At 36.1% G+C, this 15,093-nt stretch overlaps 1 protein-coding gene across 2 annotated transcripts in view; it reads right to left on the bottom strand.

Moving 5' to 3' along the window:
• COBL (cordon-bleu WH2 repeat protein) overlaps positions 1-15,093 on the bottom strand; it is a 155,924-nt gene that overhangs the window by 72,645 nt on the left and 68,186 nt on the right. For both annotated transcript variants that reach the window (XM_027743588.2, XM_039378185.1), the window contains exon 9: positions 103-297. In XM_027743588.2, the coding sequence (XP_027599389.2) occupies positions 103-297 (195 nt within the window). The remainder of the gene's footprint in view (positions 1-102; positions 298-15,093) is intronic.

Below are 15,093 nucleotides of genomic sequence, written 5' to 3'. Positions count from 1 at the left end.
CTGTAGTTAGTGGCTAGCCAAAATATCTGTGAATGGCTTTAGATCTCATGATGGTACCCAGCACATCAGACAAAGAAGCCCATTCAGTGGTGTCACTGTTACCTGTGCCACTGTCTTTTCTTGACCTCTCACCTCCACGTTCGGCAACACTGGTGTCACAACTGGTGGAGGAGGTGCTCTGCGCTTTTTCACTTCTGGGTTTGCTGTCATTCCCGAGATGTTACCAAGGGACAGTGATGGACCCAGGCTACTGGAACGAGAATTCACCGAAGGGGAATTTGGTGCTGTGGAAAAACCCTGTAAATGGATTAACATCTTGGATTAACATCACTCTTTAAAAACAATGGGAAAGAAAGAAGAAAAACAAGACACATCTGGTTACCGTTTAAACAATTATATGAATAATCATGTATGTACCTCTGCCAAACCTGCTGAATTGCAAACTGTAACTTTTGGAACTTCTAAAGGTCAAGTGGAACAAAGCTTACAGGCAGTATTAATAATACAGGAGGCATGATAAGCACCTACTGTGGTTTAACAGTAGTATTGATGGGAACACTACTGCTTGCTATTTAAAATATAAACTTCATCAAGACACATAATTACAGTTATACAAATGCATTTGCAGGTGCATTTAAATTACAAGTATTACACATTTCTGGAAGCAAGATTTACTCTTAAATGAGAACGTTGTATTAATAAAATGCTGTCAGTATCCCAGGCTTGTCTATTTTATTAACAATCTGTCTGATTTACCTTAGTCTTCACTGCAGATTTACACAAGAGATATTCTGCTACCAGTGAACTATTTCCAATTTACATGCAGAATCAAGCATAATCACTTACAATATACTAAAAACAACGATTTAACTTGGTGAAAAGAAATCCTACTGACAGGCACAACTCTGGGTTTTAAGAGGCCCAGATGAAAGAAGAAGCAGAAAACTTTTAAAATAATTCCTTAATGTTAAAAATTACTTTAGTTCTCATTGAAAACTTAATAAAATCAATGAAAAAAGTTTAATTGATTTCAGATCAAGGTCTCAATGCATTATTATATTAATGCACAAACAAAAATATATGCAGTCATATAGTACTAAATCTACAAATATGAAAGACTAGTACATATGATTTCTTGAAAATGTGTATTTTGATTTTAGCTTTGACTCTTAAAATTCAATACAATTGTTTTTAACTCTGCTAATAAAAATCATGCAAAAACTTTTCCCTCAAAATCTGTGAGTCACCTTTTTCTGTTTTTAATTAAGAAAACCTTTCATATTAAATTGAAGATTTTACTGTTTAATAAGTTATGAGACTGTAACTTCTTCCCAGAAATATCTTCCATGGAATCACCACTGATACCACTTCACAATGACCTGGAGCAGAATAGCTGTTCTGGAAACAGACTGATGAGAATGGTTGATATAGCTGTTCTTATCACAACAGAACATGCTACCACACTTGCAAAACTCACCCACCAAGGACATAAAGCCTTCTGGTGGAATTTTGTCCAAAACCACAGATTATGTACTGGCAGGAAATAATGGCTATCACAAATGCCATAATTTTTGAATAACAAATAAATAATAATTATTTAAAAAGTAGCTCTTTGAACCTAAGTTCTCCAATCTGAAAAGTGATGGAAAATGTTTTGCCTCAATTATATACCTCCCTCATCATTGTGGTGGATATCTGGATACCTCAAGGAGTGCAACTTGCAGTGAATTTAATTTGTGACATAGCATGATAATTCCTTTTTACAAATACGAAGTGCAAGCTTAGGTAAAATTCAAATTCAATTTGAGCTTGTTTAGAGGCAGCAAGCTCAAAACCACAATTTTAGGACTGTTGAAGCATAAAGAGCTAAAAAATAGAGCAAGGAATAAAGACGTATCTAATACAGGCTCCTGACTGCCTGGTAAAGTTCCACGTAGATTCCTGTGAAAGCAACTGAAATGCAAATTAATTTGTGTCTTGTCTTGCATTTACTTACCATGTAATAACCATCACTGACTTAGGACACTTTTGTTAAATTTTATGTTGCACACTGCACAGTACCTTTCATCTTGGAATAGTATGTTTAGCACAAACAGAGCATGTTACCTGACTAGAGTTTTACTGAAGGATTAAAGCAGTATTGGCCACAACGTTTTCATCATCAATTTCTCTGAACTGAAGGGCATCAATAGCATCTTTTCCGTTCTAGTAAATGAAGAAAAAAGCTCAAAGTGGAAGGTGGGGTTTAAAACTTTAGGTCTAATGTTATAAAGAAATACAGTCTTTTCTTGGCCCTACATCTTGGGCAGTGGAAAAAATAATGATCTCATCCGTAAACCACAAGTTTTAAGTCATTCTCAGTGCATATTGTACCTGGTTTTATCAAATGAAATTTGTTTACTCCTACAGAAATGACAGCATTCACAGGGTAAAGATGAAGTAGTCTCCTCTTTCCACACATTTATAAAACAACTGAACAAAAGAATTTCAAAGTGCATTCTACAGGTATGCTTTAGTGACTGTATTAATTCTTTGCTTTTCCTTGCTGGATAAAAAAGGTTAAGGAATTTTTGGTAAGAGATAAAGATGCATACAAGTAATAAAAATTCCCTAAGACTTCCCTAGTACCACTACAAATACAGGGTGCTGGTAAAATTAATATCCTACTCAATTCTATCTCAAGGTCTTGTGGTTGAAAAGCTACTAGAATCCTTTTCCAGGCAACAGATCATTGTAAAGGAATACAGTGATGAACAACGAAGCATTTTAAAGTTGGTTGGGTTTTTTTAAGCTTGGATTTCCTAAGACAAGATACAGGGGAAAAAAAACCCTAATACTTACATGACACTATAAATAGTTTAAAATAAAAAGTCTTTAATGAAAGAAAAAAACCACTTTGGAAATTCATCTATGCTTTCTTTTCCAAGTGCAGTCTTTACATCAAGCCCATTATTCCCTTGCTAAACATTTCAAGAATGTTCATGTAAAGACACTTCCCCTAAAATAAAAATCCACCATGGCTTCCAGGGGAATGGAATGACAATAATTTCAAAGTAGTTTTGGAAGCCCTCTCGTTCAGCAATAAGAGCTTTGTCTAACTGAAGGCAGACCTTCAGGCTCTCCCATGTGTGTAGTCCTTTTCACTAGCTTTAAGAGAAAAAAACAACCTTAGACACAAAACACTGACACAAGTGGTTTTGGCATGGTTCATCTTTTGTTGTTAAACTAATCTAGATGGACAATACAGAACCTAGATTTTATATTTTATGTTGTGTTAGATGCAGTGCAGTTTCTTTCCAAATCATGGGATTTTGGAGGTTTGGTTTTCAGGCAGTTTAGCAAGGCAACTATTAAGAGCATGCAATATTAATCAAGCAAAATTGCAGGGACTTGATATGTACATGCCAAATACTCCAACCATCTCTCATTTCTTGTTTTTCTAATTTCTTATCAGAAAACCAATTGAATTACTCAAATTACAGCAGTGTAAGTGAGGAAAGCCAACCTCAAGAATTGCAGCCAATGTTGCTGGCTAAAAAAGTCGCCCTTAGCCTCCGTTTCATTTGACAAACACGTTAGCATGTGTTCTACTCAGAATCCAAACGAGTTCATTGAATCTGTGTGTTTGGTAACAAAACCAAACAAACAAAAAAAGAGGAAAAGGAAAAAAAAAAGATAAATAAATTCATGAAAAGGAAATTAATGGAAATTAATTATATAAAAAGCTTTTAAAATGTCTCCCAACTTGTACAATCACAGTCTTTGGTAGACCACTAGTACTAGAGCATTTAGCTAGCATTTCAGATAGTAATTAACGCAAACTAGCAAGAAAAAGAAACAGTTCTGTTTTTTATTTTTCCTGAATTAAGTCAAAGCAAACCCAGCACAAAACTAGATACACCAGCATAGGGCAGCAGTCAGGCTAGACTCCAGTTCAGCAAGGGGCTGGAATATGTACTGAAGCATAACCATGGACCAAAGTCCATTTTGATTCCATGAAGCAGATATCGAAAAGAGGCAAGAAACAGCTGCAGTACCTACTTATGGTGCCCTCAGGTTTCATCACTGTTTCATGCTAAACTTGCCAGCTAGTTTTTTTCCCTCATTAAATTTCTGAAATCTAAGGAATGTTCTTTTTTGTTCTAATGTACCAGATGTTTTCTTTGGGGTTAAGCACAGTTTAATTCTAGGATTTTTTTCTACTAGCTCTTCTAATTGAAATTTAGGTTTCAAAGACTTTTTTGAAGGGTAAAGAAGGACTGTTAAAAACACAGAAGTATCAAGGCTCAGAGTAAGCTGGTGAGGTAGGCATACCAGTCCCATTTTCAAAAGACACCGAGCAGTCAGCTTTTTACAAGACTACCAAAGTCCATAGCCTGCTGAACACATGACAGATTAAGTGCCTAAAGCAGAGGCCATTCTGTGTTCCAAGGTCATCACCTAGAATGAAATTATAAAACATCTTTTTCAAACTACTCCCTTTTCAAGAATAAACAGAAGTTCTGATATCTTTCTGATACTTCTGAAAATTTTAATGTCATATTAATAAATGTAAGATTAATCTATTAAAATATGACCGTACTGCTGTGAGAATTCCATTTTACAAAAACAGACGTGCACAAAAATGGAAGTCAGCTTATGTGTGTTTTCAAAAGATATCTCTCATATATAAAGCCCTGTTGTTAGCATTTCCTTGATTTTCTGATGACACTAAGTGGTATTTAAAGGTCAGCAAGGAAGAGACTGCAGATTGCCTGTGAGAGTGATTTGACTTCCCGTTCCCTGTTCACACCGGTCAATAAAAATTTTTCAAAATGTCAAGTTCTTTTCTTGTGAGGTTCCTACAGCCAGGCCTTTCTTCCGCAGCTCTTTGCCAAAACTCACATATTTGAACTCCCAGTCTTGTTATGCAATTTCCCTCTCAGAAGTTTTTAAATCAAAAGTAATCAATTGAGCTGTTTTTAAGCACTCAAAGTACCAGATGTATCAGCAAAAAGTAAGGTGTTTATTTTTTCCAAAACAGAGACAAAAAATAAAAGTATCATAAAGGATATAATTTTTTTGCAAGTGTACCATGGGTAAATACGAAAGGTAAGAATCAGAGCAGGCAAACAAATCTATCTACTCAGTGGGAGCAAGAATATTTATGTCTCTTGGACATTTAAACTCCATTAATGCAAACTCTGGCCATTTAAAACATCAGACAGGTTATGTCAGACCTACTGCACCAACTGAACTCAGAGGCTGCTTTCCTTGATATGGTACTGATATTACTTATACTAGCATTAGATTTGACAATACTGAAACTGAATTAATTCAAGCTCCTGCTTCAAAACTAAAGTGTAATATTGCAGTCATGAGATTGCTGGGAGACTTAGTTAAAAAACCCCAACAAAATAAAACAAAAGTTTGTGACTACTCAGATTTTCCTTTCTAACCAGTCACACTGAATATAGTTTGTTTTTTGTACTCCCTGAAGTACTTGTGCTGAATGTCTGCCGTCAGAAGGAAAAAAAAATGTTAACCTTTTCCTGCTCTAAACTAAAAAAAAAAAAAAAAAAAAAATACATTTTTATGCAATTTACTTTATGTTGCTTTATTATCTCATCCCATTCTGGTATTGGAAGGAAATTATCTGGTTACACATCACATCAGTAAAAGATAAGCAACTATTCCATTTCCTCAACAGTAACTTACACAGGCAGTTTTGTGTTGACTTTATGTGTCTGGCAAGTAGGCTTTCAATTTTTTACTGTAAAAGTTTTGAATTATACTTTGAAGTCTGTACAACTACAGTGCTACCTTATTCTTGTATTAACCTATTATAGCATCTAGATAGCAGTTCCAGATCTTGTGGTCAGAGTACATTTGGTAGACACCAGAACTTACACAGCCAGAATCAGAAATGTCTGAGAACGTTCTGTCTCCTGTGTCGCTGCCAGTTCTCTCTCAGTGTGGCTGACCACATTCCTCCTATTTTAGTACAAAGTTTGTCGATCAGAAATCCTAGCAGTGCCAGGGGCAAGGAGGTCACCTCCTTTACAAAGTCATCGACTTTATCTCCCAGCACTCAAGCAGTATGACTAATCTGTCACTGCAGAGGTTACTGAAATTTTCCTATGACACAGGTCCACGCCATCTGCAATTATGCTATTTTTCTTCTTAACTATCCTTATAATTAAATTTTTTTCCTTGTACCTTAACTACAATTTCCCTTCCTAGAAGTTTATCTGATTACTTCTTGTCTTCACTTAGGCAAGCTCATGCGACAAAAAGTGTCTCTACAGCTGAGAGTACAACCTTGGTTTCCAGCTCCAACTGATTTATGTTCACTCCACAACTCCTCTGGTATCCAACCTTGTTTCCAGTAGAAAAGGTGAAAGAACAACCACCCAAGGAAAGAAACTACAAAAATGGAAGCCTCCAGGAAAAAAGTTTTCTGAAACATACCAAAGGCTTCAGATTCACTGTGAATTTCTCAGTAGGGAACACATGTGGGTATTAACTCTGGCCCTGTGCACTACAGTGAGGACAAAGAGGGTGTCCAACTAGAGAGAGCTTCCAAAAACCTTTTTTAGTTTTTGCTATACTTCTTGTGTATAGTATATATAAAAAAAGTGAAGCAATATCCAAAACTCATTTTCCATTTGGAAATCAGATGGATACTGAACGAATACAGCAAAAATCCAGAGTAAGCCGATTACTTTTCTTATGAACTGTCAAATATTTTATTTTGAAGTTTAGGAATATAAACTTTTTACTCAAATCATTAGTAGATTAGAAAACATGGGTTGGGAATACATTATTTAAGCTAAACATAAACATGTCTATAAATTCTTGCAACTATGAAGAATCAGAAGCAGGAAGACCAGCTGCAGCTGCTATTATCAGTACCTACTAATACTACCTCCCTCAGTATTCTGCAAGTCTGAGATCACAACTTTAATCTGAGTTCTCCAAGAATGAATAAAGTACCATGGTACATATAAAACAGTGGAATACAAACCTAAGAATTCAACAATGTATATATAATAATCAAGCAACTCAGAGATTGTCAAATCACTTACATTTTTTTAACATTTTAGGACAGATATGATTCTTCAACGCTTTGAGAATTGAAGTTTTTAAATCACCTCTGGTGACTTAAAATTCAGTGTATTTCCTCCAAATAAATTCTCCTGTTTCCTGTTTCATTCTTCAGATTTTCTCACTCATGAAGAGTCAGACTACTCTTCATGCTTAAAAAACTCTTTGTCTATTACTGCTACTCAAATTCACTCATGTCAATCTGAAGAAGTCATAATATCAAGAGAAACTGATGCAGCATTTTTTTCCATTGCAGCAGTACATGCAGAGAAGGGAAGACAAGCTAACGGGATTTACACTGTGTGTTTGTATCACCTCTTCTGTTTAAGTGACAGCGTGTTTAAAACAAATTGATATTTTTTAAAGAAAGCAGCATCCCAACAGAAGCAGCAAAAAATAAGCTTTCTTGGCAGAAGAGGGTAGCCATGTCTCAACAACTCAGAAGCTGGGAGCAGGCAGAATGCTGCCTAATACTAACGGGAAGACACAAATGTTTGGAAAACCAATCAGTGTTTGGAAGACGCACATGTAGATCATTTGTGTCCTCACCTATCAATCTGGACACTGAACTCACTGAAATAACCAGCAAGCATGCATCCTGTGGACCTCGTGAATCACAGCTGAGTAACTTGTTAAAAAGAAAAGAAACACATCTTCTTTGATTCAGAGTTGTCACTCTGAATAAGTCACTCTCAACTCAATGCAGTGAAAATACACTTGCTGCAAACCTTTCTGTCGAGGACCAAGAATCAGAATGGGAACGATTTCAGAAGTGGAAAAATATGTACAGCGATTGAAAGGACTTTATGATGAAGACTTTATAGTTATTATGTATATACACATTGTATTTTTCCCCAGAATTTTCTAAACAAATGTGATCAGCAAAGCAAGTAAGTGTTATGTCCAAAATGCAAACCTCAGCTCATAACCACACATGCCAACTATTTTCCACTTAATATTCCACTTTTCACCAGATGTTCAATTTATAGAAATACAGCTAAAAATCTTTGAAACATGAAATTATTGGGAGATACTTCAACATTGGTATAAACCCAATGACATCCATGAAATAGCCACAAGCTTCAGTACGCATCCAATACAGGTATCTTTTTAAGTGGATATACTAAACCCAGCATGTTTTTAAAAAACACAAGCAACTCCAGTCCCTTAAAACACCACTTTACAGTAACAGACATATCATAGAGAAATCACAGACATATATGCACAAGTTTCTCAAACATGCCAACTTCCTTCATGCCCTTATTGTGCTATGCACCTGATACCATCAGGCAATATGACAGCACACAAAGCAGGTGGGTTCTTTTTTAACTTTCTGGATGTGTGACGCATTTTGAATACCTCTAAAATGTAAATATTCCTGCTTCTGTTTTGGATATGTAAAGTCTAGAGAGAGAAACCCATCATTAACATAGTACAGAAAACACTTCTGGATCAAATGCTATTTGGTAGTTTAAATGAAGCGTTGCTACCTGTCACTCAGGTAGAGGGTAGGAGTGCAGGCCGCAGGCACAATCTGAAGTGAATTCCAAAGTCAAGCTGTACTGCAGGTGACAGTCTGGGATGCTGCCAGATGCTTAAAATAAGAGTTGTTTGCATTCCATACAAGTGTAAAATGATTTATCTTGACTTTCAGAAGTGTGTGGACAACTTTGTGCCTCATTCAAGAGAATGTTCTCTTTTTTTTTTTTCTTTTCCTTCTTTTTTTTAATATTGTTTTGGGAAACCACCAGAAACAATTTATATCTAAAATGCACTCTCTTGGGGCTGATTTACATCTTTCTGGTTAGACTGCTTAAAATTTATCTTCCCCAAAGTCCAATACTTTTTGTCAAAACACACTGTCAAAATGTGTCAGCCTATAAAAAAAGACCATATTTTGAAAATCAATTTTTCATAACTGTCAAAAATACAAATATGTAAAGCTACAATGGGAAGAAATATTAAATTCAAAAGATTCCCAAAAAGGAACAGCTAACGAAAGACAGACAGTCAGCAAATTCAGCTACTCATCACATTTTTTTTGATAGCTACATGCTTGTAACAAGAGATCTGCAGGGAGTTTGGTGAATCATAAAAGGAAATCATGAAAAATACTACAAGTTTCTTTTTGGATATTTGTCCAAGTGGAACAAAAGCAGACGTGAAAGAAGTAGGAAAGAACACAGGAAGTGAGGACAGAAACAAAAACAAAGTGAGAAGTGAAGTGAACATGTTCACCAGATTAGACCAGAGAGTAAGTCCTTGAAGAAATTCAAAGACAAAAGTATGGAAAAGGAGAGAAGCATAGCTAAAAGAACAGGACTTCAGTGAATGTGATGGTAAGACTACTGGCTTATGTCCTGGGGAAGGAACAATGAACTAAGGAGACTGTGCAGGACAGAAACAATATTCTGCAAGAAAACTCCCTGACTGCCCATATATTAGGCCAGAAAGATGGTGATGTTCATGGTTACTCATCATGAAAACAGTGAGAAGTCACATGAACAGAACTCAAACTGAGAAAGATTTAGTACTGAAGGAAAAGGGGATTGATATATAGAGTTTTGAATGTGTAATATATATTTCTGTGGTAGGGACTGAATGCATATTAAGATATGGAATGAGGCAGAATAGAAGAAAATAACCAAAGAAACATTTTAAAAGCTACCGAGAGAGGTCTAAAAGCCAGTGACAGATCCCAATTGAAAAACATATTTGAAAGAAACCCGAAGAAGAAAGAATTACAGAGGAAAATTCACATGGACTCCAAAATTCAATTCAATCCCAGTATAGAAAGAAGACAGAAAAATATTAAGCCAGAAGGAAAACACGGAAAGAACACTTGGTCTTTAAAGGCCATTAGCAGATCTAGTGAGAGCAATCTTGGAAGACTGAGGATGGAAAAAGCCAAATTTTTGCAAGTCTGAAAAAGTTGGTTTCTCCTTTCACTTATACTTTTGCACTATGTGAAAATAGATTATCTCAATCAAATAGTGTTGAACAACCAAGCCAAAAATAAAAATCTGTCTTTATTAATGGTCTAGCAATAGACTTCAGGAAACGGAGTTCAAAAGGTCGAAGACTGACAACAGAAAAAAAAAAGACATTTTTCCACTGGTGTTAAGCATTCATCAATCATAAATAACCACAAAAAGGATCAGAGGTCTTGAGTAAAATGAATTCATCACTGCAATACGAGTTTATTTTCTCTAGGATTACTAATTATTTTAAATCAATTGGTTCATGGAAGACAGGAGTTGTTACATTTGCAATATATGTCCTTCTGAAATTCAAAATATTTTAAAAACTATTAAAGAGGAAAGTCTTCTCAGCAAATTCTTTTAACATAGAGAAACTATCAAACCACTAGAGTTGATCACCTTCAACATATTTTCATTGTAAATATGCCAATTTATACTGGAGGAGGAGATGGAAACTTTGCTTAAAACATACAATTTTCAAAATATCTTCTCTAAGGTCTGCACAGCCAATTTTTATGGTGACCAGAATTATGAATGGAATAGTTCCTGGCATGAGTTTTTTGGGTGTGTATTTGTTTGGTTTTGAAGAAATAATTTCTGGTTTTTACTGAAAGTATTTTTATTCCAGTTAAATCAAAAACTGTTTTCTTCACCTTTAATGAAAGTGTTGTCCTTACTCAAGTTTTCCAGAGACAAAAAACACTAATGATCAATCCTCATACTGTTTCAGTGTCTGATGAAATTCTGACACATATGACTTTTGGTCTCTGAAAATTTCTACTTATTTTAGCTGTTGATGAACGGAGAAAACCTACTGAAATTCAAAGGTAAATTTTCACCAGGATCTTCAGAACTTCTCTAAAGTCAAAGGAGTTGCTCTGATTTACTCAGGTTCAGGGATCTGGTTTCTAACTCCAATCCCTATAATCCAATTCTGACACAAATACTTTGTTAATTCAGAATGCAGTTGTGCAACTTTTCCTTTTGAAGTATATGGTGACTGTGGGTGTTTAGCTAGAGGGAGACAAACACAATCATCCAACTGTCAAAGCAAATTTTAAGAAAGGAAGTTTTACACTTTGCAATGATAAAATACTGCCAAAGATATTACTGAAAAACAACATAACCTCTGAAGACTTTAAAACTTAAATTAGAAAAACAAATCAGCTTTCGAACTCTGAAATTAGTGCAAATCTTATAACAAATCCTAATTACAGAGTCACTAAGAGGATTCTAGCAACGTGAACCAGAAATCAGCAGCTAGGAATTTTACTGTTTCAATTGGCTCTTTCAGATGTCTGGGTGTGCTCATGTGTGTGTACATAATGCCTCTGTGTACATGTGTGTACCTACATACAAACACAGATAGCTACACATGCACAGTTTATCACTTCAATTAGCTCTTTCCGATATCTGCATGTGTTTTTGTGCCTGTGTGCACATATACTATACACTGAGTACAATATGCTGAGTCTGAAATCCTAAGGGATGGCCTAAGCAAGCTCCCAAACTATCTGAGAATAGAGAATTTCTGACTCCAAATAACAGCACTGGAGCAGACCAACCCTTTAAGTAGATATGACAGCTTTCTGCAGAAGACAAAACAAAAGACAAACTCATATTGTACTTACAGCTTGATATTTGGGTACTGATGCCAAAAAACTATTTTGAATTATAACAGCTGAATATTTAGCCCCAGATCAACATCAGTGATCAGGAGTACACAGGTGAAGAGAAGGAGTCAGAAGGACAGGGTGAAGGGGTGAAGAGAAGGTTTAAGACAATACTCTCCTGCTGGACAACGAGTAGAGCACATTCAGGTGTCATACAACCCACCTGTTTCATAATACCTACAGATCAATACTGCAGAAATTAAGCTTAGTTCATTAAAGGAGATGAACAATTTGAACAGAAAAATACATATGCTAATACTTTGAAGAAGTCACAACCAAATTAAATTCAGGATCTGAATCTTGCAAGACCATGAAATTCAGATCCAAGCTTCCTCTCCACCCTGGAGGATTTTCCAAAGACTATCCTCTTTGGAGCATAATCTATACCCTGATCATGCTGACAAAAATCAAGCAACCTCTTTAACTGGGTGCAGAGGAACAGGCTGAGAATGAAGAGGCAGACCCTCCCTCTGAATTTTATTTAGAAGATGGGGTGGTCTAGACAAAGTTAGAGTTAAAAGGATAATAACAAGTGATCACAATAGGAAAAAAGTTAAAGGACAAGGATGTTAGAATAGTACTGAAGCATTACTTCAAAGAAAATTCAGAAGTGAGAATATAGGATACTGCAAAGTGACTGAAGTACAGCTGTGCTGTAGACCAAGTTAGTTCAGCCTTTTCCCACTTTGGGTATACATATATATAAATTCATAATTTTGTCTTCCTTTGCAGTATACTATAGCTTGCTAAGTTTCACCAAGTCTAAATATTAAGTAGTATACCTTAGGACACCAGAGCTTGACTTGTGAATGTTTATTATTCCCAAGAAACTAATTTTCCCACTGTGAATAGCCTTGTTTCCTTTGTGAATTTAGTGCGAAATACTAAGAAATCACAGCTCTCTAATCTATTTATTTCTGTTGACTGGAGTACTCAAATTCAATGGAGTGCACTCCTGACTGTTCAGCTGCGGCAGAAACCTTTCAAACCCCGTCCCAAATTTAACTGAACCAGAAGTTAAAAACCTATGGAAGTAGGTACCACATATACCTACACTTGGACTTAACTGGCACAATTACAGCTTAAACAGGGCAAGCAGTGTTGAGAATTCATCTCACTTCTGGGTATGTACTGTTTCAGATAACAAAGAAAAACCTGCTTTTTGCAACGAATTATTGGTTGGTGAAAGCCACTCCCTTCCTTTGCCACTTTTTGCAATTCATCTTCTACAAGATTTAACATGTTTACTTTGGGGTTTTCTCCTTCTCCAGTGAGAAAATGTTCTATAAATCAAGCAATTTCAAGGGGTCTATTTGCATCAACTGTCCATCGAAAAGGAACAAAGGTCTTATATTTGCAGAGGTGACAGTGAAAGTGTCAGAAGATCTTTGTACATGCAAAAGAGAATCAAAAGTAGCACAAAGAAAAACAATTTTAAAATTGACTACTGCAGATAGTGGCTAGCAACTCACAAAAGACATGGTCCAAAGCCAGTTAAAAAGAGTAGGAATTTTTCCACTGGCTCTAGTGAGTTCTGCATCAGCTTTCCAATCGTTACTCTAACTGTATGATGCCAAAAGACAGTAATACTCTAAACTATGCTGCCACTGTCATTTCTCCAGGAAATCTTTTTCTTCAGTATACTTTCAAGCTCAATGAAAATCCTAACAATGCCAGCACAGAAAGCATAGCTCTGATTTTTTAAACATAAAATTTGGCTACAGGTATCCATACTTTAATCTGTTAAAGAAACAAAGAAAGTAAAGGACCTCCAAAAAACCACTTGTGAACTGGACCACAACAAATAGGCAAGGAGTTGTTTTAAAAGCCTGATTAAAACACAGGTTAAAAATGAAAATCCAAAGAACCTAATGCATGATCAGATACCCTACACTGAAATACAGCCTAGTTTTCTAACTATTTGGCAAGGGTTTAAAAAACCAAAACATATGATGTTAAACAGCATATAAACACGAAAAGACCCTACACTACTTTCACCCTTTACATGATGCTTTCTTTTGATGTAATATTCAGGCACAGGAAATTAAAAGTAGAACACTATATTAAGTTCACAATCCAAAGCAATAATACTGAGAAGTCTCAAAGTGTTGCCTTTCCATAGATGGAGGATAAAGTATTGTTTGTTTTTTTTTCTTAATTCAATCAGGTTACACAGAATATATTCTCCCAACCCCCTTTTTTTCTCCCCCCTTTTGGGCGAGGGGGGAGGAGCATGTCACAGCTTTGGATAGGCAAGTTGCTTTTAATTAAATACTAATTAATAACTTTGACGGACTTGTGCAATTGCCAGTATTTTTAGTTGATATTGTCTTTCTGACCTGTAACCCTTAAACTAGAACAAGGACCTTGTTTAACATTTGTTAAATTTAGACAGCACCACTATCCACTATTACCCCCTCCCACTGCTGCTGCACTAATCTCCCATGCCAGCTGCTCAAATGTTTACATTTGAAGGGCTTTCTCTGTTTGTGCAGAAACAGTCTCTGCGCAGTATCTCTCATCTCTACATTTGCCAGAATCAAGGCAAGAAAAGCCTCCCTTCTGGAATTCCTGATTAATAAATAGTCTTAAATGTTTCTTCTTCCCTTCCCCCTTCTGTCAAATCCATTGCCAATAGGCTTTTACAACACAAACCTCCCCAGTGTACTTTACTGGCCTGACTTGTCCTATGCAAACAACTGTAAATCAGAACAAGCTCCATTTAGAGTCAATGCAATCTCTGTGCTGAAACTGGGAGAGACTGAAATCTAGCTGAGTACCTGAGCATTTGCTGCGATGGAAAGAATAAAATGTTACAATCAGAGGAGAGGGGTGTGGGGAACCTAACACTAACAACATAAATCTATTGGTAATCTCTCCATCTCGTTATGTCACTTTACTTCAGAGACTGCCCACACAGCTCATGACCTACACATTGGTCGCACCTGGCTCACACCAGGTCACTGAGTGAACCAGCAAAACACTTAAACAGGTGCTTGGTATGGCACTGAAAAAGTCAGTGGGGCCAAGACGTACAACTACAAACCTATTTAAGAGCTCTGCAGGGCTGTGTCTTACTACTTGCCTTGATCTGCTTTCTCTTCTGGCCTCCCAGTTGACCACTTACAAAACCAGAAATACTTTCTGATTTTGCCTGAGTATTTTGAAATTTGCTTAAAAGTGTGACATTGAAAAAAAAAAAAAAGGAACTGACTGATGGTATTACTACCTCATACTATTGTAAAAGCCTTTAAAAAGACTGACTGCTATTTGCCACACTTTCCCCTCTTCAGCTTGCATCCCAAAATGCTGCTGAGAATTCAAATGGTATTAAATACTGCAGAGTAAGAGAA

Source organism: Pipra filicauda, unplaced genomic scaffold, assembly GCF_003945595.2.
Source record: "Pipra filicauda isolate LSUMZ 115617 unplaced genomic scaffold, ASM394559v2 scaffold130_size2058158_pilon, whole genome shotgun sequence".
Classification (NCBI taxonomy): Eukaryota; Metazoa; Chordata; class Aves; order Passeriformes; family Pipridae; genus Pipra; species Pipra filicauda.
The sequence above is the reverse complement of the archived record's forward strand: the minus strand, read 5'-3'. Positions and strand labels throughout refer to the sequence as shown.